Genomic DNA, 22,433 nt, shown 5'->3' with positions numbered 1-22,433 from the left:
TGAGCCACCATGTGGTTGCTGGGAATTGAACTCAGGACCTCTGGAAGACTAGTCAGTGCTCTTAACCTCTGAGCCATCTCTCCAGCCCCAGCCAAACATTCTTAAGATCACCCTCTGCTTTAACTGTGTGTGTGTGTGTGTGTGTGTGTGTGTGTGTGTGTGTGTGTGCACGTGTGTGCGTGTGCATGTGACACATGTGTTGGAGATCAGAACCCGGGTCCCAATGACTGCACGTGGTTTCTACTCAGAGAAGAACAAAACCAAAACCACTTTGGTCTCTCCCTCACACCACACAGTGGGGTCCTGCTGAAGAGGCGGGCGAGGTGTGTAAAGTGACATCAGTGACTATTTGCAACCTTGGGACAGGCAGAGCTCTGAGCCAAGACACGGAAAACACAAACCACAAAGGGAACGCTGACAAACCACGAAGGGCAATCCCTCTGCTCTTCAAAGCCACCTTAACAAAATGTTGCCGCAACCCACGAACCAAGGGCAGACTTGCCACTTTACATGTCTGGCAGAGGACATCAGAATGAACGAGGAACACTTACAGCCCAGAAACAGCCAGATAAGAACAGTCAAAAGATACTTCACCAAGGAGCAGAGAAAATGACAACAGAGGCCATGAAACATACCCCATGCCACAGGAAATACATCAGGAAAAATACACTGAAACTACACTGAAACTCTGCATCATGTCCAGGCTGGTCCCCAGCCGCCTGTTGTGTAGCAGTTTCCTTCAGCTGAAACCTTTCTTCCTGGAGGGAAACTCCGTAAGACTCAGGAAGTCCCTGAAACTCACCAGATTCACAAGGCCCAATACTCCCCAGGGTTATATAAACAGTGAGGAGTACTGAGACAAGGATGCCCTCCCACCCATGCAGCTGCCTGCAAGTGGTACAGGAAGCTCCAGGGATGCAGCTTTCCTGAGTCCTCACCCATGCCAGAGTGAGCTTTCAGTGATGATGGCCCTGCCTTTGTGTCATCCATGCTCCTGTAAGTAACTTCTCACCCACACTCCTCTAAGTAACATCAATAAACTCACTGGTTCGCCAAGTTGGAGTCTGGTGGCAGTGCTGCTTTGATCTGTCATCGGTTCCCTATCCGAGGTGAGCAGATGTTTGTAGGAATAGTGTCACACAAACCCCCTTCCCGGAGCTTTCCCTGGCCCCTCCTCAGTCCCATCTCCAGCCCCGGCACCCGTGGCTCCACTCTTTTTCTACACTTATCTACTGTAAATCCCTCTTGTAAGTGGAGTTTGCTGCAGTGATGTTTTGCAAGCTATCTTGAAGGCTCTCCAAGTTAATCCTGAACATATGAGACAGACCAGCCTGGCCTTGAACTTGGCAGTGAATCTCTTGCCTCAGGCTCTGAAGTTCTGGGATTACACTCATAAACCAGGAAAGCTGGCTTAGAATACTAGCTTTCAGACTAGTAATTGTTACTGTCTTAACCTCTTATGTAATGAAGAAAACAAACACTGCAGTTATAAACCACTGTTGCAATGATACAAGCTTTCATAACTGTCTGTACATTTGCCTATTTGAGATTTTTATTCCTTCATACGGCACTGAGTCACCAGCTAGTGTTTTTTCAATTCACCCTGCTGGCTCCCTTGAGCACTTCTTATAACTTGGGTCTAGTGGTTGCAAATTCCCTACACTTTTATTTATCCGAGACTACTTTAATTTCTCCCCCACTTTACAGCCCTCTGCCTTCTAATCTCTAATTAGAAATCTACATGTTACCTTACTGAGACTCCCCTGCATGGGATAAGCCACCTCTCCTTGCTATTCTCAAGGTTCATGGTCTTCGGAAAGCTTGACTGTAATGGGATTGGTATGGGTTCCTCAGGGTTCACCTTACTGGGAATTGGCTGTTTCTTAGATGACAGGGGTGTACAGAGGCACGGCCCGACACAGCTACCCTCTGACCAGCATCTGACTGAGATGCTGTCGTTCATCATGAGCACACATGTCCTGGTTTCTCCCTTCTTTTTTCCCCTGCTCATAGCCTCACCTTTCAGTAAAGCCTGCAGAATGGCCACATCCACATCCTGCTGCCCATCCTTCCCTTCCCGGAAGATCGTCAGCAGCTGCCGCCTCCGGACGATGTCTTGGATCTGCAGCAAATGGTTGTCAGTGAGATTCGGGGTTAAGGTATTCTGCCTCCTTGAAGGACAAAAGGGATTGGGGTCCCAACAAGGAACCACCCAGTCTGTGCAGGCTCAGCTGGAAAGGGCATTTGCCACCAAGCCTGATGACTTGACTTCAATCTCCTAGGACCCATATGGTAAAAGAAAGAACTGACACACACAAAATGTCCTCTGACCTGCGTGATGTGTGCATTGTGGCACCAGTGTGTGAGCATGAGTACACACACACACACATAAAATAAATGTAACAAAAATACTTTTGGCAAAGAGAGATTAAATTCAGTTCTCTGAATTGCCTGAATAATTTATAATGTTGCTGAGAAAAGACTCCCAGCCTGCCCAACAGCTTACAGCACACCGGATAAGAAATCAAAGGCCTTTGGGAGGGAGGAAGGGAGCTCACCACAACTTACGTTGTTTCCCTGCCGGATAATCTCACAGAGCATCCACACTAAATATGGGCACTCTGAGTCCCTGGCAAATTTAAAATGAGGTCTCCATGCTTCCCTGAGCTACCCAGTCAGAGAACTCCTTATTCTCCATGGTCTAGACACAGCCCAGGCCCCTCCATGTGTCATAGTCCAGGGTGGCTAGCTCCAGTGTGTTCCTTTGGCCTGTGGCTGGTGGGACCTAAATTCAGCTCAGCCAAAGCTGGCACTGCTCACACCCACCCCAGGACACTCACACCCTGTGTAAAACTCTGAGGGTGAGCTCTGAGCTCCAGAACCAAAGGTACAGACACTCACTACACACTTTGCAGAGTTTATCAAGGCACCACCCCAAAATCCAGCTGCAAGACTGGGGAGCTGGGCCCTTCTGAGGCTGCTCCATTAGTGTTCTTATGAGGAGGCAAGGCTGGATCACATACTGCCATTCACTGCTGTAGCCGGTAAGCTCTGCTGCCAGCATCCCCACCAACGCCCCTCCTGTGCTCTGCAGTGCTTCCTGACCCCTCCCCAAGCACCACACCCCTCCAGTCCAACATGCTCTGGGTCCCAGAACAACACTCTCAAGCTCTGAGATGTCCCCAGCCTGGCCCTGGCATTCTGTAAATCGAGTTCAAACCTCAGTGCTCCTTTAGCATTCTGTCTGTCATATGCTTCAGCCTCCCAGTGCCCAACTAGGAGGCCCTGCCTGTCCTGGGGCCCAGAGCTCCCCACCTTCTGCAAATTCAATTGTGCACCCACTCTGACCCATTTCGGGTCCCCGGAGTCCTGGTCTGTCCGGGAGTTGGCCTGGTGACCGTAAACCAATGTGTCTCACCTTTTTGGTCCATTCCACGATCCTGTTTTCGGTGAAAGTCTCAAACATCTCCTGGAAGAAGATACTGAGCTTCTGCTGTATCAGGGAGATGGTGATCTCAGAGACCGGCAGAGTGGCCACCTGGGCGATGACGTCAGCCACTCGGCCGGAGCCCTCCACTATCACACAGGGTGTGCCGTTGGTGATGGCATTGTAGATGGTCTGCAAAACCAGATCCAAGTGTGAGCAGGCCAGAGTCCTCACCCAGCTCTGACACTTCTGAAATACAGCATCATTCAGTGGCAGCTAAGGCTGCAAGTCACTTGCTGCTAGAGTGAGCCTATGAAGCTGGAACTTTCCAGAAGGTCTCACTGGTTTGGTGCACCCCACTCTTCAAGAGACAAAAGAGCTGTTACTGACACACAAGGAGTGTGCCACTGATACACCTGACTCAGGCTTGCCACTCAACACCTAATACCACTGTAACAAAATGGTTCATGGCACAGTCATTGACCAGACCCACTCACAGGGATGCTGTGTGGATCCAGAATGACCAAAGCCTAGGGGATACCAGGACCATGAGCAAAACCCCAGACTTTAGCTCCAACAGCTGGACTGGAGCTGGGGCCTGTGCTCTGGGAGCAGTACCTGGGACACTGGCTGAAGGCCTTCGGGAGAGGCTCTGGGAAGAGAGAGCCAGCAGCCCCACCATGACCGGGGCCAAAGCCAAGCCACCTCTCCCACATGAGTCCACCCATTAGGTGTCTCCTCTCTCACCTGGAAACACCCCTGTCCCGTGGTGGATTCCCTCCCCTCCACATCCTGAGGACAGCATGCCATGTGTGTTCCCAGTGATGGCACCAGATTTTAGTAAAAGTACCCACCAGCCCTTCCTCCCCAGCAGGGCCTGCGCCCCATGATGGACAGCAGCTAGTACTCACGTGCAGAGTGCCAGGGCCGCCCTCCAACACCACGCAAACAATAGGGATCTTGATGGCCACACCTAGGCAGACATGGAGCCCATGTGAAGCCATAGTGGGGGAAGCACAGACCTACTATTTAAGGCTGCTTCCTCCACCCAACCAACTTCACCCTAGTTACGTGGAGAAGCACCAGCCGGGCCGAGTGGTAGATAATGGGCAGCTGCTAAAGGTGAATGATAATGGCTTATGGACAAGTTGTTCATGCACCATGAAAGAGCAAACCCAAGACCACCTGGCCACCTATCCTTGTTATTTGCTCTACCCTTATCCTTGACCATTCTCCCTGCCACTGCCTCTCCCCCTGACTACTCTCCCTGCCCCTGCACCTACCCCTGATCTATCCCTGCACATCCCTACTCTTGTACCCAACTACGCACCCCATCCTGCTGCCTGTATCCCACCCCATCCTGATTGAACTCCTGTACAGAAGGGACAAGAACAGAACCCCATCTTCTCTACCCAGTGGACCACTCTACCCAGCTCTTCTCTGCTGTCCTTTGTATGTTACCTCAAAATCCAAGCTGGCCCAAGGAACCTCTAGGAGGGGACCGAACCATCCGGCACGGGCTGGGGTAGGGCACAGATCATAAGTCTTCTCCCCTTCTACCCAACCCCACTCAGAAGGCAGGAGAAACAGAGATAATATGAGGAGTCCCTTCCCCTGGGCAACAAAGCCCACCCAGTGCCAACAAGGGTCCCTGCCTTCCTACACCTCACCCTGGGTTCTCCTAGTGAAAACAGTGCTCTCCCAGTGTGGTGCCTAAACAGGCAATAGATTCCCCCCTGGGAACTTAATGGGCATGCAAGCTCTGCACCATCCAGATGTGAGGGAGGTGATTTTAGGGTGGGGGTGATCAGCCCCACTAAGGACCCTGATTCAGGAAGCACAGGGAAGCTTGAAATATGCTACCCAGAGTCATCCCAAGCAACCCAGGTGCTGAGCTGGAGTCCTCCCTGCACTCCCTGTACCCTCTCCTCACCTCACACACTAGATGCTCCACCTCCCCACAAGCAGCTGAGGTCAAGCTGTGAGTTCTGGCTGGCATCTCTTCTCATTTCCCAGCCTGAAACTGTCTCTAGTTGAAAATGTAGACTGTTCTATTAACTGACAGAAAACAGACAAGCCTTCACTGACACCCTTCCACTGATTAAGGCAGCAAGAGAAGACAGGTCCCCATGAGGAAGCAGACAGGGACCCAGGAAATGAATACAAGTGTATTGCAATCTCACCTCCACGTACAATACAGGCCATGGCCAGCTGTGGCTCTGACACAGGGCCAGCCTCAGTTTCTTCTGCCCCAAATGCCCTCAGAAGCATGCGTATTTACCTCCTCTTTCCTTTGTTTGCTCTGATATGAACTTCTCCAGCTTCGTCCTCAGGGGAATCTCCACACCATATTGCCCATGAGTCCCATCATCCACCAGGATGAAGTGGGAGTGATTGCTGTCTAGGCAGGTCAGATTCCCTTGGCCTTCCTCATCCAGCATGTACTCAGCGGGGAAGCCTCCCTGTGGATGATCAGGGGAGACTCACACAGGTTGGTTAAAAAAAAAAAAAAAGTCATACCTGTATTCTGGAAATGGGAGGGTCTAATAGCTTGGATAATGTCCCCCCAATGATACCAAGTCCTAAGACCAAAAATCTGCTGGTGGCCCCTTATTTGGAGAAAGAGCCTTTGCAGCTCAGATGTTAAGGATCTAAACAAGAGAAAATTAACCTGAATGATCTGGATGAAGCCCCCAGGAACTTCCAGAAGCACCAGAAGTTAAAAGAGCAGGAAAGGTCCTCATCAGAGCCCCAGAATAGTGTATAACCTCATTTTCATTGTGGCCGAGTGATATGGTGCCTGTGCTGTGGGAGAGTGACTTCTAACTGTAGACGGGTAAATTAGTTGCTTTCTGCCACCAGTTTGTAGTCATCATGTTTTACAGCACCCCAGAGAAACTAACCTTCTGGACCACACACCTTCTCTACTGTCCACAGAGAATGAAACAGTGTAACAACAGCTCTCAGCTCGGAATTCCCCTGGCCTCCCTTAGCCTCAGTCTTACACCATAAAAAGGATGTGCAAAACAGAACAGTTAGTCCATCCTGCCTGGGGAGACACCCCATGATTCAGACACAAAAGAAAGACCAAGACTTCCTTAGAGCAATGCTGTCTGACAAAGGACCACTGAGACAGGGAGACTGCACACTGGGCCAGGCATACTCTTGTCAGCAGTGACAAGCAACGTTCTCTAGTCACAGACTATATTGTCCCCAGATTTCCCTGACTGTGAATGAAATGTCCATGTCCTCATTAGGACAGATCCAGTGTGTCCTTAGAAAATTTCACTTAGTGAACCAAGTTATCTAACTCAAGTCTCCATTCTTAAGCAGCAGCTGAGCCAAGCTCTGGGTGTAGCATTAAAGTGCAGCCCAACTTGCTGCTGACTGCCAGAAACCACGGCTCTGTGGAATTCCAGGCTGGAGGCCTCTGAGTATAGAGGTTCAAAGCTAAAAGCTCAGGCTTTGTGGTCACATAGCTGGCTCAGTCTAACCCCAATGCTTGCTTGGCTGTGTGGTCCTGGCTGGTCACTCCCTTTCCTTGAAGTCTATTTCTCATCAAAGCAACTCTTGGGATGTACCTCCACCTGGTAATAATCAGCATGTGGATCCCTCCTGTGATCTTAAGTCTGTCCATGTTAGCTGCCCACCCTGCTCACTGTGTCTGAGGTATTACATTACCTAAGTCAGACCTGGGCCCTGCAGCACCACCTTCCTCCCCCAACACTCATGGTGACACCCAGCATGCTCCCTACAGTCTTTGTGAAGAGTCGGACTCCTCACCCTCTGCTCCCAGCCTTCCTCCTCTGACCCAGGCTCACTCTGGAGTGGCTACTCACCGTGGGATGGATCAGCCCCTCTCGGTTGTGGATGGTGCCCCACGTGGCTACACCAATGGTGATGACTTCTCCTTCTTTGCAACTGCTGCTCAGGCTGAAGTCCCGTACCGCCTCACCCACCTGCTTCATCACACCCGTGTGGGACCCTCCAGTGATGATCCAGGCCCCTGGGGAAAGAGACAGGCCATGCCTCTAGGCTCCAGTGTGCATCCTGTCAAGCCAATAGTGACACCCAGAGTCCCACTGTGCTCCTGACATGGGACTTCATCATCAGACTCTCAAGTACATTGGCAGATATGCCTCTAAAGCAGGATCAAGGAAGAGACACTGTATTGTGACAGCATCTTCCTGATGCCTTTCTGGGACTTGAGCTCCCCACGTTGCAAAAATGACAATGGAAAAGACCCCATCTTCTCTTTGCAGGCCTCTCCTGGCCCTCTGCCTTCTCCCTGTCCCAGGCTGAGGAGCACAAAGGGTCTGAATCTCCTGTTTCAGGACCTGCAGCTTTCCACTTTCCTCTCAGTGTTTGAGACCCAAGAGTGAGAGATGATGTCCATATTTCCCATCCCTTGGCCCTACTCCTAACCGATGACCATACATCTACAGCCACATGGCTTACTACAGTCCCCGGTAGTCCCTACAGGGGACACTCTTTCTGTCTACCCCACCCTCAGGGCCGCACTGCAAGCTGACCAGTGAAAGAATGCCAGGGCTGAGTGTGACCTAGTTCTGCCTATAGAGCAGCAAGTGACAAGTGGGTTCTGCAGGTCCTGCCTGACCTCTAAAGAGAGGGCATGTGGGCGGAGCTCTCATTCCTGCTACATGAGCCAAGTCCCATCTGCTATTGTTTGGGTGGTGAGTTCACTGCACAGTGCTGGCCGGACCTCTGAAATCAGCACCTCAAAGACACATGTGATATGGACGTTAAAATAAAATAAAACCTAGGGTCTGGAGAGAGAGCTCAGTAGTAGTTAAAAGTACTGGCTGCTCTTCCAGACAATCTAAGTTCTGTTTCTAGCATCCATGTTGGAAGGCTCACAACCACCTATAACTCCAGCTCCAGGGGATCCAATGTCATCTTCTGTCTTCCACAGGCATCTGAGCACATGTGGCATACACAGAGAGAGAGAGAGAGAGAGAGAGAGAGAGAGAGAGAGAGAGAGAGAGAGAGAGGGAGGGAGGGAGGTACACAGGCACTAAGTAAAAATAAATCTTTTAAAAATAAATCTAGCACATTAGCACATGGCAGTGGTATGCGACTATACACATCATGGAAATAGTGTGAGCTGAGAGGCAACTGGGCGTCAAGGGAAGTGCTGTCTATAGACCCAAGGAATCTGGCCCAGGCCAGGGTGTGAACTCAGCTATCCCCAAGAGTTTTCCAGTACCGATGATGCTGATCCCCAAAGATCCCCTTCATCCTCCTTGTACTCACGGCCTGGGCAGGGCCTCAGCACTCACCTGTAGTTTGGGCCACCTTGACCAGGCCTCTCCGGAAGATGCTCTTCAGCCTCAGCTTCATGTTAAAGTTCTTGGCCCCACCGGTCACTGAGATGAGGAGGTTGGGGACATCCAGGCCCCAGTGCTGGGTCATGAGTTGGTAGATGACACTGGAGGGCGTGTCCTGGGAGACCCGGACATACTGCAGGGGAATCATGGCCTGGTGAGGGGACCTTGCAGGAGATGGTGAGGAAACCTCACCAGGCACAAGGACACCCTGCAGGGGACAGTGGGGGCATCCTGCAGGGCAAGGGAACTGAGCAGGGACAGAAAGAGAACCCTGCAGGGGCTAGTGAGGATACCCTGCAGGAGACAGTGAAGGAACCCTGAGAGAATGGCTTCACCCTTCACATTCTACACAGAGTGGGCTCACCTGTGCCCTGCCTGCTCGGCTTGGGGCTGGACAACTTGAGTTCACACCCAGGAAGAAAAGTAGCCAGCAAAACATAGTTAAGTCATGGGATGTAAGAAGAAAGAGGAGGTGAGGCCCAGAAGAGAGGCCCAAGCATAGGGGCTCCCTAGGTAAAGCTAGACTATTCTTTACAAAGCCCCTAGGCCCAGCTTCCTCTCCCATACTTCCTCTTTCCTCATCCCCTCTGCTTAGGGGACACCTCAGACCGCCCTCCACAAACACCCTCCTTATGCCACCCCCTGCACTGGCTCCTCCGCGTGGTTTGACCTCCATCCCATCTGCTTCCTGGTCTCCTCACACTCCCACCCCTGATCTGTCACTGGGTTTACTGGGCTTGGCCCTGCTCTGTGTACACATTATCTGCCCCTGGGAAGGGTGAGGGTAGGGGAGGTGGGAGGGGGCAGCCCCTTGGCTTCACACTCCAGAATACCTTAAGCTCATGGTAGGCGTTGTGTGTGTGTGAGTGTATGCGTGCGGGTGTGTGTGTGTGTGTGTGTGTATGTGTGTGTGTGTGTGTGTGTGTGTGTGTGCACATGCACACACCTGGGATGGAATCCAGAGACCCATGTATGCCAGGCAAGCACTGCAGCCCACATTCCATGGTGGACTTTTCCATTCTGGTTAGATCAACTGTCTAAGGAGCTCCAGCTTGACTAGGATCCACCTGAGGGACCCTAATGGTCAGGATGACAGACATCACAAAATCCAAAGGGACATTAGGAGTCTCCAGAGCAAACAGGACACAGTGTAACAACGAAGAACGCTAATTGATACCACAGTGCCTGTCAGCCCTCACAGCAGCTGTTCTCACAGGGAGGAGCAGGAGTCCAGGACCACCCTCTCATGGACTTGCTCTCGGACTGTAAACCACATGATGTCCAGAAGGAAAGGGGCTATGGGCTCACATTGCGGATGCTATAGTTTAAACTTGAAATGCTCCCCCACAGGCTCGTGTGTTTGAACATCTGATCTCCAGTTGGAGGTGCTGAGACGCTGTGGAACCTTTAGGAGGTAGCGTCTCTCTGGAGGAAGTGTTTGCTGGTCGCTGGGGAGCAGGACTTAGTGGTGGTAGCCCGACTTCCCTTGTTATCTCTCATCTGTCTCTCTCTATATCTCATCTGTCTCTTGACCCACCAGGATGCAGCCAGCAGCCTCAGCCCCTCCCCCGCCCCACAGCTTCAAGCACCTGGAACTCCATCGTGTCTTCTCAACCACAGTGGACTGTATCTCTTCAAACCGGAAGCCAGAATAAATCCTTCCTCTAGAAACTGCCTTTTGTCATGGGACAAGAGAGTAACACAGTGGAGGACATACACTCTCAGGAGGGGATTCACTGAGGTCAGGACACACCTTATGGTTCTCAATGAATGCCACTCACTGGTAGAACAGGAGTACTGTCCCCTACCACTAACTGTCCCTGGCTTGGGACTGTCCCTGTCACTGCCCTTGGAGAAGCAGCTGGAGCCAGGAGGTTGTCAGGTTAAGAACCAGGGCTGGGGATCAGCTGGTTTCACATCCACCATGGCTCTGCCTATCATAGCTTTGAGCAAGGGGTGAGACCTCCCCATGCCTCTCTTCCTGACCTGAAGCCAGGTGACGGGACCTCCTCCTTCACCTGAGTCTGCATCTCCAGCCCAGGGTACAGCCACCTGCAATGGTTCCTGCCTCTGCTTCCCACATGGGGTTTCTCCCTCTCCCCTCCCTTCCGGAGACCTCACCACCTCTCAGAAGCCAATCACATCTGTGCTAGGTCCTGAGTTCTCCTCATTCCTCTAGACCCAGACAGACAGCAGACCCTCCAGAATGAGCTCATACCTCCCATGGGAAGCCCTGCACTCCTCCCTCTGCTCACAAGCCTCTCGTTTACCTGAAGAGTGCACACCACCCCCATGCCATTCCTCAGTGTATAGTGGGTTCCAGGCAGCTAGACGCATACTCTCATTCTCCCCCCCCACCCCACCCCCCTCCAGGAAATCTGCTACAGTGTCACAGGGGCCAACATGGTGAAGAGTGAGCGTAATGGAACCCACCTTCCCTGCTTTCTGGCTCAGGCCTGTGAAAACGATGTCTCCAAAGGCATCTGTAGGCATCTCATGGACATGCTTCTTTGGGTCCCATTCCTTGCCCTGAAAAGTGTGAGGCTTGATGGCCACCTCCAAGTGCTGCTCATGGGTGTAACCACATTCACACACTACTTTCCTGTGGAGATACCAAGGTTATCATGGGAATGAAATGCCTCCGATGCTCTCTCTCTACCGGGACATCAGGGGGACCAGAGGAGAGCCAGGACATTCATCCCACTCAGCAGGTGACAAGACATCTGCCTGAGTGTCAAGGGGACCCTGTGGGCAGTGAGCATGAGGCATCCTTGCCCTCCCAGCCAGGCAGCATCAGTCAGGAACTAAACAGAGATAGCCAGTGAGCTTGGACTTTTCCCCTGTGGCAATAATGAGATTCTGCCTCTCCCTCCCTCAGAGCCAGGACCCATCTAAAACTCAAAAGCCAGAAAAATCATGAGTCTTGTCCTAAGCAGCTAAGACAGACACCCACACCAGGATGGTACAGGTGTGGGGACCATCCGGTGAGGAATTTACAGCAACCAGGTTAAAAATTCTTCTATGAGTGACTAAAAACACCCTGAATCTAAACTGCAGCTTCTAGAAAGACAGAGAGTACAGCAACTGGAAATCTCAGCAAAAGGTAAGGACTGAGGGAGAGAAAATAAACCAAAATAGAAATGCATAGACACAGAGCCACGGGAGACCAGCAGGGTCATCCGAGTCCCAGAAAAAAGAGAAAAGCCAAGCCAGCAAAGCTGTGTAAAGAAATAATGCCCTATTTCCTGTTGACCCATCCCTGGCCAGCCAGCCAAGCTATGTCTCTATGGATCAAAATGCCAAAGACCTGCGTGGAGTGACCATAGGACTCAAAGCATTTGAGCGCCAAAGTGGTACGAAGAAAGTGCTTCTCATTTTTATTACTAAAGCAAGTAAAACATGAGGTGATGTTTACAATCAGCTTAAGTAAACACAAGCACAGTGAGCTTAGACGCCTAGTGCTATGTCTTTTCATCTTTGGTTCTATGAAAAGAACCAAGACTATTCCTTCCCAGGCCTTTGCCTTCCCCACAGAGATAATGTGGACACACCACGGGGATTTCATTCCTGTCTTTGTTTTGAAGTGCATTCACTTATCATGGTTCATGCAATCCCTTCTAGAAGGCCACCTGGTGGGAAGAACACTCTGCACGCTGCCCCATCCATAGTCCAGAGTAAGTTCACAGTTTTCTTACACAGGCTCTCCCAACTTTCCATGTTTGCTTTAAAAATAAACAAACTCATAAATAACTAAACCTTTAGATCCGAGACTCTGAGTGAGTGACGAACAGTGCAAACCCAGAGAGACACATGCTAAGAGATGACATCATCAAACTTCCAAAACCAAAGAAGAAAAAAAGCCGGAGAGCAGTGAGGCCTAAAACGGCACCTGCTGATTTCTCTCCCCTACAAGGCTCTTGTTTTTGTTGTTTTGCTAATCTGTATGAGTGCTTTGCCTGCATGTGTGCCTGGTGCCCAACTAGGCTAGAAGACAGCATCAGATTGCCTGGAACTGGAGATAGAAACAGAGATGAGCCACTATGGGGGTCCTGGGACTTGAACCCTGGTACTTTGAAAGAGCAGCCAGTGCTCTTCATCACTGAGCCATCTACCAGCCTCACAGAGATCCGCCTGCCTCTGCCTCCCGAGTGCTGGGATTAAAGGCGTGCGCCACCACCGCCCAGCTTAAAAACAACACACTTCTTATCAGACGCCATGGAAGCCACATAAAGAGGTTCAGGGCTGAAAGATTAAAAACTACAACCCAGACTTTTACAGCCAGCACATCTATCCTTTGAGAATGAGGTCAAGGGCTGCTGTTAGCTGAACTACCATTAAGGAGACTTGTCAACAGCAGATCAAGTTTGGAGAATGGCTAAAGAGGGTGGGGGTGGGGCTCAGGTGGCAGGGTGTTCCCTAGCATACTCAGAGGCCTGGGTTCGGTCCCCAGCACTGCATGAACCAGGCATGGTAGTGCACCCCTGGGACCCAAGTATTCAGGAGGTGGAGCTAGAGGCAAGAAGACCTTAAATTCAAGGTCCCCTCCAGCTACATAAGGAGTTCAAGGCCAACCTGAGCTTCATGAGACCCTGTTTAAAAAAAAAAAAAATGACAAAGGAAATTATCTAACCGGAAGTGGAAGGATAAAGGAAGGCATTCTGAATATCAGAGAGGAAGATGAAGTAATAGAAAGTAAAAATGTGAGTAAATATATTTCATTTCTCTTAAGTTTGTTTGTTTGCTTGCTTGCTTGCTTGCTTACTTTTGGTTTTGTTTGTTGGTTGGTTGGTTTTTTTGTTTTGTTTTGTTTTTTTGTTTTTTGAGACATGGTTTCTCTGTGTAGTTTTGGTACCTGTCCTGGATCTCGCTCTGTAGACCAGGCCTCAAACTCACAGAGATCTGCCTGGCTCTGCCTCTCAAGAGCTGGGATTAAAGGCATGTGCCACCACTGCTCGGCTTTCTATTAAGTTTTTAAAATGATGTTTGATGGTTGAACTGGGTCAGACATGGTATTCTAAAGAACCGGAAGTGAGGAGTGGCAAAAAGAGGCATTTCTACAGTCGATTGCAACTCAGTGTATCAACACTCATGGATTGTGACATACTTTGTTGGGTAACTTCAATAACCACAGCAGCCACCAAGAAGCTGAACTGAAACAGAAAGAAAACAGAGAACAAAAACAAAATGGCAGATTGAAGTCCCAACGCAGCAATAACATTAAATAGTAATAAATATTAAATGTAAGTGATTCAATTTACCCGTCGAAAAACAGAGACTACACCGGGCACGGTGGTGCACGCCTTTAGTCCCAGCACGTGGAAGGCAGAGTTAGGCAGATCTGTGAGTCTGAGGCCAGCCTGTTCTACAGAGAGAGAGGTAGAGAGACAGACAGACAGACAGATGACAGACAGAAGGGATTAAAAAAACAAAACAAACAAACAAAAAACAAAACCTGGTTATTATCTACAAAGTCTCACCTCAAATACGCAATTAGAGAATTGCTCAACCGTGAAAGAGTCGAAGCAGGAGCATGAATGGCCCTCAAAGCTACATGTCAAAAGGCACAGGCCCCCACTGCATGGTGCCATCTGTGTGACACAGACCTGGAGGCATATGACTCCATTCATGTGACTTTCTCCAAATGACAAATTTATAGGAAATTTATATGCAGATTGGAGTGCTGATAGCTGGGGGGGAAAGAAAGGGCATGGGGGTGTGGCCATGGGGGAAGTGCAGGGCCGTCTCTATATGCATCCTGTGTGAGTGGTAACACTTGCCACACGTGAAAGTAGTGTGCACTCTGACCAAGGCTGACCTCTCAGTTTTGATACAGCATCACTGTTATACAAAGCAGAGCTTCTGGGCCCAGGGGCTGGCATATCGTTTCTTTAAATCTGTAATTATTTCCAAATTAGACGTTGAACACATTATTCCAAATTAGAATAGAAGCCCAGTACAAAAGGGAAGAGGCAAGCATAATATACTGAGCCCTACAAAAGACAAGGTACAGCTGAGGTCAAGGACATATCTAAACCAGATGGACTCTGACCCAGACAAGCAGGAGAAGATGCCTGGGTCGGGAGAGGCAACCGTGTCTTCCCGCCATGGCTGCTGCCCAGTTTGGGAGTTTCCATCTCAGTTTCTCCGTTATCAGGAGGGGTTACATTCCCTGGTTCCACTCTGAAAAATCATACAGACCCCTGAAAGAGACTCCAGACACTTTTGGATTTTTTTTTTTTTTTTTTTTTTTTTGGTTATTTGAGACAGGGTTTCTCCGTGTAGTTTTGGTGCCTGTCCTGGATCTCTCTCTGTAGACCAGACTGGCCTCGAACTCACAGAGATCCGCCTGGCTGTGCCTGAGTGCTAGGATTAAAGGCATGCACCACCACCGCAGCCTGCTTGCAGGAATCTTAAGGAACACTTGTGTGGTCTCCCTTTGTGGCTGGGATTAGGGTGAAGGCAGTGGCATGCCCCCGAGATAAGACCTGGCTGTTGTATCTCGGTCTGGTGATGGCAAGGATCCCACTAGGTAATTCCAAGCTGTCTCCCTTCTCTCTTCTCTTTGGCGAAATGAGCTTTTACACCCCCCAAGGTGTTCTCCATCCTGGCCCAGAACATAAAGCTGTGCTGTGACAGATAACCTAGAAATTCAGCAACTAGACACTCTTGGCCTATTTGGGCGTAAACAAGAATAACATACGGAGAGGAAGGGAGAGCTCTTGGGGGATATCCAATGCCTCAGAGTCCCTCTCCCAGATGGGATGATCCTGGCCTCACTCAGCACCCATGCTTTAATGCTGAAGACCCTCCCAAGCCCCGTGAAGGTTCCAAGCCTGACAGGAGAAAAGGGGGAAAGGAGGTTCCTAAAGTGATTGGTGGCTGTGTTGGTGACTTCGCTCCTAAGTTCTGTCCTGATAGGAAAGATGCTGGCTGCTTCCTCTGCTCCTCTGCCTGTGCCACGGGCAATCATAGAACAGAGGCATACTCTCAGCCATCTGTCCTTGGCTCCAGGGACAGGTGCAGAGGAAAGATGCAAGACAAGTGCCTGTTCCCCGACCACCCAGCAACATGGACAGGGGATCCTCCTGCTAGGAAGCCGGCCTTCCACCTGGAGGCTGGGAACAGGACCCCTACCCACCAGGTCTATCCTGCTGCTATAATATGATGCTTGCCGAACACTGGTGTTCCTTCTGGTTTGCAACTAAGTGGCCACATAATTGTCAGGACATACAGGCTCTGTGGTGGTTTAAATGAGAATGACCCCCATAGGCTCATGTATTTGAATACTTTGTTCCCAGGTGGTAGAATTGTTTGGGAAGGATTAGGAGGTGTGGCCTTGTTGAAAGAGGTGTGTCATTGGGAGTGTGCCTTGATCATGGTATCTCTTCATGGAAATAGAACAGTAACTAGGGCTCTCTCTGGCTTCTAAGCAGAAGCTCCAGCATAGGCACCTGGAGAAGGCACTTTCACAGCCACGACCCTCCACTTTAAGCACAATCATGTAGAGCTCCCAACTCTCAGTGAGCATGTGGGGTGGCCTTGGGGACCCCCAAGCTCACACCAACCACATCAACTGAATCAGCATTTACTTTCCCTCTAGGCCCTGCCTAGCCTCGGGAAGTGAGGCTGATTACCCAGCTTCTGAGCAAAGCCAGCATGTAGGAGGCACACAGAAGCTGTGACCCATGTCCCTTCCCCTGGTCTCCTTGGGGCATGACAAGGGCTGTTCTTCCCACATGGCGGCCCTGGCCCCTTTCTGTGTTGGTTCCTCGGTGTCCATAGAGAATGGATCCTAGGCTCCACAGACATAGACACCCTTCCCATGTGTTCTAGCATTTGCGTAGAATGCATAGTCATTCTCCTCTAAACCAGGAGTTACAGGGTGGATGCCACAGGAGCCATTGCATCGCTTGGAGACTAACGTGAAAAGAAGCCTGTGTGGTTTTTAGGACAGACATGGATTTGTTCTGTTATTTTTCAGTTTGCTGGAAACTGATTGTTCCCTGGGTACAGTAGGGTTCCTGGCGTGAAGCTGTGAGAAATGGTGGTGACCTCTCCCTCTAGGACCTATTTCTAGACCCAGCAATAATGACACTCTTCCCTGAAGAGAAACCAGGCCAGGGTATGGGCCCCAAAGCCTCCATGACTCTGGGTTTCCACTGACCACACCTGGAGAGGTCACAGGGCTCAGAGGCAACATGATCACATCCTTCCCCACGCCCTTCAGAACAGAGGGGCCAGACGCCAGCTGTGTCCCTGGCCCAGGAAGTCATAAAGCCGCTCAGCCTTGGTTGTAGCCCCAAAGGACCTGAGCAGTGAGCATGAGAGACAAGCATTAAGCCCCCAGGCACAGCACAGCTATCAGTGGGAACAAGAAAGACACGAGTGTGCTGCGGGGGAAGGCTATGTCCTGTACAGTTGTGGAATCCAGGACAGCTACCCTGCAGAGGTGGTATCTGCCATCGGCCTCGAGGAGGAAGCACGAGTTCTCCAGGGGAAAAGGAAGAGAGGAAGGTGGGTGGTTGAATAGAGGGCTACTATCATGAGTCATCACCCAGTTCTGTCTCAGGGACCCCCACCTCAGAGAGCAGTGTCTAAGGGTGCTGCATTCCTACGAACAGGGATAGACCCCCCCCCCCCATTTGCTCCATAGTCCCTCTGACTGGCCCAACTCACAGGCAGTCCCATCTGGGGAACAGCAATATCCAGCTGCTTCGAGTGACCACAAATGCCTCCAACCTGGTCTTAGAGACCATATTCTCACTGTGGGCTAAGGGAAGGGAGAAAAGGCAGCCCAGAGACCTTGCAGCAGCGGGACCCTCCGACATGGCTTTTAAGGACATTTAGCCTGTGGACTTCCTCTAGGTCCCTACAGTTCCTGGATTCCTGACTCTGGAAACCAAGAAGCTCCAAAGACATGTAATGGAGCCCTGGCCTACCAGGCTTGATCTGAATGTTGCTCTGCACTGCTGTGGGATGGTCTGTATGTCAAGTGTGTTGCTGATTGGTCAGTAAATAAATCACTGATTGGCCATTGGCTAGGCAGGAAGTATAGGCGGGACAAGGAAAAGAATTCTGGGAAGTGGAAGGCGGAGGGAGAGACTCTGACAGCCGCCATCAGGACAAGGAAGATGTAAAGTACCGGTAAGCCACAAGCCATGTGGCAAAGTAAAGATTAATAGAAATGGGCTAAATATAAGAGTGAGAGCTAGACAATAACAGGCCTGAGCTAATGGCCAAGCAGTTTAAATAATGTAAGAGTTTGTGTGTTTATTTTATAAGTGAGCTCTGGGACTGGCGGGACTTGGTGGCGGGAGCTGGAGAAAAATTCTCCAGCAACAAATGGCGTCCAACGTGGTGGCAAGAGTTTCCACCTAAAAACTTAGAAAAAAGATTCTAAAACGGACCTAAAACAGCTTCCTAATTGTCTCTCTCAAATAAGCGGCAGCTGCCGGTTTGAGCTACTGGCGGGTTCCTACTGTGCACTCTCGACCTGCAATATGGTAGGAATGAGGCCTCTACAAATAACACATTAAGCTATGTGGTGGATTTAGCCTTTGCTAGTACAAAACAAAAAAAAAGAAGTTTCTGGGCTACACGCTACTTTGATAAAAATGTAGACCCACTATTTCTGAGAGTTACGGCTCCCAGAGCTGGCGGAAAGCGGACCGCCGCCATGTTGGGAAGCTGAAATGGGCGGAGCCAGCAGCCACTGCGCCGTTTCAGGCTTAGAAGGCTGCAGTTTAAAAGTAATAGGCTCAAGCTAATATAAAAAAATAAGCCACGTAAAGATGACTACCACACAGAGAATCTGGATTATGTTCTCTTTGATATTCATAACTACAGAAAAACATTTGATTGTAAAAGCTGTTGAGTTATGCCAAAATGTATATTTTAAAGATACCTTGACTTCAAAATTTGGATATAAGGATATGTTGCTTTGGAAAAGAGTCTCTGCTTTTGTTTCCACAGAAAGCCAGAGACTATGGATTTGTTCCAGATTAAGATACATCAGGTTTGACCAGCCAAGACCCCCTGAAAGGTCTCCAATGACACCATGGCCCAGATGATTCAACATCCAGAATGGTTTCAAATCAACTGGCTCAGATATACAGCCTCACGGACTACTCCATGATCCTAAAATTTTCTTTCTGTCTCCAGAAGATACAGCGCCCCCCTCCAGCAGGAAGTAGTAAGAGAAGCTACGCCCAAATTCCCAAATATACCAAGCTGGCTTTAGAGATGGAATTGGCTCACTCCCCCTCTAAACCCAGACATATTGCTCAAAAAAAAAAAAAAAAATGGTTAAGAGATTCTTATGTCCCAAATCAGAAGAGCCCTCTGGTGTGGGACAGACAAAAACCAATATTTTTATTTAAAGCAGGTTGATTATAAATACAATCTCTTTCTAAAGAAAAAAAGGGGGATAGTTTAGATATGATAGGATAAAAGGGTAGATTAATAAACCTACTTTTAAAGAGTAACAACTTGTTTAAAATGTTTTACATTGCTATAGATTTAGTTTATTGATACAAATTTAAACTTAATTTTGTTATACTGTATATATATTTCTATTCTTGTTTGAGGTATTATGTTTATGTAACTCATTTAAAATTGTAATGGATAATTAAAAAAAGATTAATAGTTAGTCATCTATGATAATCATATTTGTAGCCATGTTAGTTAAGTCTTCTAGATATACATAGTTATATTTCAGATAGATAGGTAGTCTTCAAACACTTCAAAGACCTACAGAATATGGCATTTAAAATGTTTTAAAAATTTAGACTTTTTGGACAGTGAGACATGTCTGCTCCTGACAGCACCGATTTACTTCAGAGAGGAGGATGGGCATCGAAGACACTCCATATGGAGTTTATCTTCACCTTGACAAAAATAGCCATTTGGGCCAGAAACTGTTCTTGCCTGGACTGTCTGATCAACTGGACATGCAGGACCCATACAAAGGTGACCACTGAACTTTGCTTGACAAAATGGTCCTTCAGGTTCCTGCTTTGCAGAAAAAACTGCCAGACATTCTACAGAACACAGAGAAAAATGAATAAGAGACTCTAGGCCTGTGGGCTGAAGACAGATGCCCCAACTTTACAAGAGAACTTTGAATGACTGTCCAGGCTGCCAGCTGTCTCTGTCTACCCTACAAGACTCCTAAAAGTTGCTTATATCCTTCTCCATTTCTCAGATAATAATATATCCTTCTGAGGTCTTTGATGTGGTTAAAGACTAGATACTTACAATTTTCCTTAGTTATAATAAAAGATAAGTTAGATATAAAACCTTAAACTTACAAATAAAAGATAGATAGGATCTCTTCTTTAATATTGTAACTGTAATTCTTGCTTGATAATTGTTTTGTTATATATAATTTTACTATGTTAAAGTTAAAACCTTCCTTTTTAAGAAAAGAAAAGGGGAAGTGCTGTGGGATGGTCTGTATGTCAAGTGTGTTGCTGATTGGTCAGTAAATAAATCACTGATTGGCCATTGGCTAGGCAGGAAGTATAGGCGGGACAAGGAAAAGAATTCTGGGAAGTGGAAGGCGGAGGGAGAGACTCTGACAGCCGCCATCAGGACAAGGAAGATGTAAAGTACCGGTAAGCCACAAGCCATGTGGCAAAGTAAAGATTAATAGAAATGGGCTAAATATAAGAGTGAGAGCTAGACAATGATAGGCCTGAGCTAATGGCCAAGCAGTTTAAATAATGTAAGAGTTTGTGTGTTTATTTTATAAGTGAGCTCTGGGACTGGCGGGACTTGGTGGCGGGAGCTGGAGAAAAATTCTCCAGCAACACTGCACAGCCCCATTCACTGGTCACTGGACAGGTCATCCAGCCCTCTGCCACAGGCCAACCTATTTGCAAAGCACAATTCATGCCCCCAGACGTGAAGGAGATGGACTGGGCATGTTCCCCAAGTGTCTCCTGAGATGAGATGGAGAGACTTGGGGATTCTCAGCCTGGCATGAACACCAGATGCTCCTTTACTGGCCCTGGCTGAGGCCGCACAAGTGGGTCTGATCAGCCATTCACACTTTATCAAGAGAAATGGATCAGAGACCTTAGTCAAAACCATGCCACTTACCCTGCATCAGAGAGTTTGGAACTTTCCACAAAATACACACATTCCTTCTTCTTGATGTTTTCAGGAATCCATGAGCTGAGGTTTTCTTGCTGGGAGTAAAAAGGAGCATGTTGACACTATGAAGCCACATACCCCCAGGCCTCCCTTAGACACCTGTCTGCTCCCTGACCAGCTTCCACTGAGGAACCCAAAGCCACCTCAAAACTTTAAAGCACCCTTGCTTGGGCTCTGGGTGTGTACTCAAGAGACAGGCATGAGACTATACAATTGTTTTCTCTTGGGGATACTTTGTCCTCAGCACTTTACAGGTTATATGTCCACATTGCTTTCCTTGGGGATGGTATGATATGAAAAGACCATCTAGGGTAAAAACCTGGTACCTGGCTTTGAAGACACCCTGTTGTCTGTCTGACCACATACTCAAATGTTTCAACATGATTACTCAAGGGCTTTCGGCAACACTGGCCTGGGACCTGAGGTGATGCCCCTGGACTCCACAGAAAGGGGAACTAGAGTTATTGTAGGACAGGGTAAGAAAAGCAAGGGCTTCCATCATCTGGCAGGAAGCCTCATTGTCCACCTGGCCATTTCCCACACGGTGAAGAAAGGGGAAAAGCTGTAGCAGGGCAACACTCAGTAAGCAATCTGGCTGGTGCTTTATCATATCCCCGCCTCTCCTCTCCCAGGGAGCACTTCTGGGTTGGAGGCCCTGAGGTGGGCAGACCCAGGTAAGAGATGGGCCTACCCTATGGCCATTGACTACCTGGACTAGCCCAGGGCGACCTAACCAATGGTAACCATTGGACTGCTTCTGTGGCCCAGGATATAACAGGCCAGCCAGAGGGAGCCTACCTTCTCAATGAAGGGGCACAGAAGTCTCCTGCTCTTGTGAAGGCTGCTATTGCTTCGCCGGAGATTGGGGACCATACCCAGATCAGTGGTCCTCCTGGCCTCCACCCCAAAGCCCTCCTCTTGCTCAGAGCCAGTTCTTCTCCGGTCTAAGGACTCCATCCTCCGCAATTCCAGATTCACTCCAGGAGCGAAGAGCTCTAGATGCCTTCAGGAGAGTCTTTTCTCATTTGTGAGGCTGGGGGTTCTGGAAAAACACCCCAACAGAGAGGTACTGAAATGCCTCTGAAAGAGGAAAAACGAGGCTGTGGTTCTAAGAGGCACGCCCACCTGTTTCCTCTGTGACGTCTTGGTCTATTTCCCCTGCGTCCGTCTGGTCATCCAGAGTTCTGTCACCTTGGACAGTCTACGGGCACACATGCATCTGAGGACCCTGGGAGTCTATCCCTAACGGTTGCAATCTCAGGTGTCTCCATAGCTCCGCCATTCACCAGCTCCCTGGGGGAGCGCCCAGACCAGTGAAGGGAGGCAAATTCCTGTGGCCACCACATGCCCTGGTGTGTGACCTATAGTTCTGCATCTCATGGTTACAGAAATCAGTTGGATTCTTTCACTTTCCAAAAGGAAAACGAAAACCTCTACTTCCCGCGAAGTAGGTTCTGGGAAGTACCGTAACGCTACATTGTGAGACGCCAGCTGTGAACCAC

At 49.3% G+C, this 22,433-nt stretch overlaps 1 protein-coding gene across 3 annotated transcripts in view; it reads right to left on the bottom strand.

The window, feature by feature from the left end:
- Nucleotides 1-21,959, bottom strand: part of Trpm2 (transient receptor potential cation channel subfamily M member 2) — a 50,624-nt gene extending 28,665 nt beyond the window's left edge. For 2 of the 3 annotated variants that reach the window (XM_059282028.1, XM_059282029.1), the window contains exons 1-10: nt 21,730-21,959; nt 21,165-21,170; nt 20,878-20,966; nt 11,209-11,377; nt 8,728-8,908; nt 7,267-7,433; nt 5,709-5,889; nt 4,339-4,400; nt 3,419-3,619; nt 2,020-2,122 (exon numbers count right to left, since the gene is read on the bottom strand). In XM_059282028.1, the coding sequence (XP_059138011.1) occupies nt 2,020-2,122; nt 3,419-3,619; nt 4,339-4,400; nt 5,709-5,889; nt 7,267-7,433; nt 8,728-8,908; nt 11,209-11,377; nt 20,878-20,966; nt 21,165-21,170; nt 21,730-21,888 (1,318 nt within the window). In that variant the 5' untranslated portion in view covers nt 21,889-21,959. The remainder of the gene's footprint in view (nt 1-2,019; nt 2,123-3,418; nt 3,620-4,338; nt 4,401-5,708; nt 5,890-7,266; nt 7,434-8,727; nt 8,909-11,208; nt 11,378-20,877; nt 20,967-21,164; nt 21,171-21,729) is intronic. The other variant, XM_059282027.1, reaches the window with a different exon arrangement.
- Between the last annotated feature and the right edge of the window lie 474 nt (nt 21,960-22,433).

This window comes from Peromyscus eremicus, chromosome 16_21 (assembly GCF_949786415.1).
Source record: "Peromyscus eremicus chromosome 16_21, PerEre_H2_v1, whole genome shotgun sequence".
In the NCBI taxonomy this organism is placed as follows: domain Eukaryota; kingdom Metazoa; phylum Chordata; class Mammalia; order Rodentia; family Cricetidae; genus Peromyscus; species Peromyscus eremicus.
Note: the sequence above shows the minus strand (reverse complement) of the source record. Positions and strands in the feature narration are given on the sequence as shown.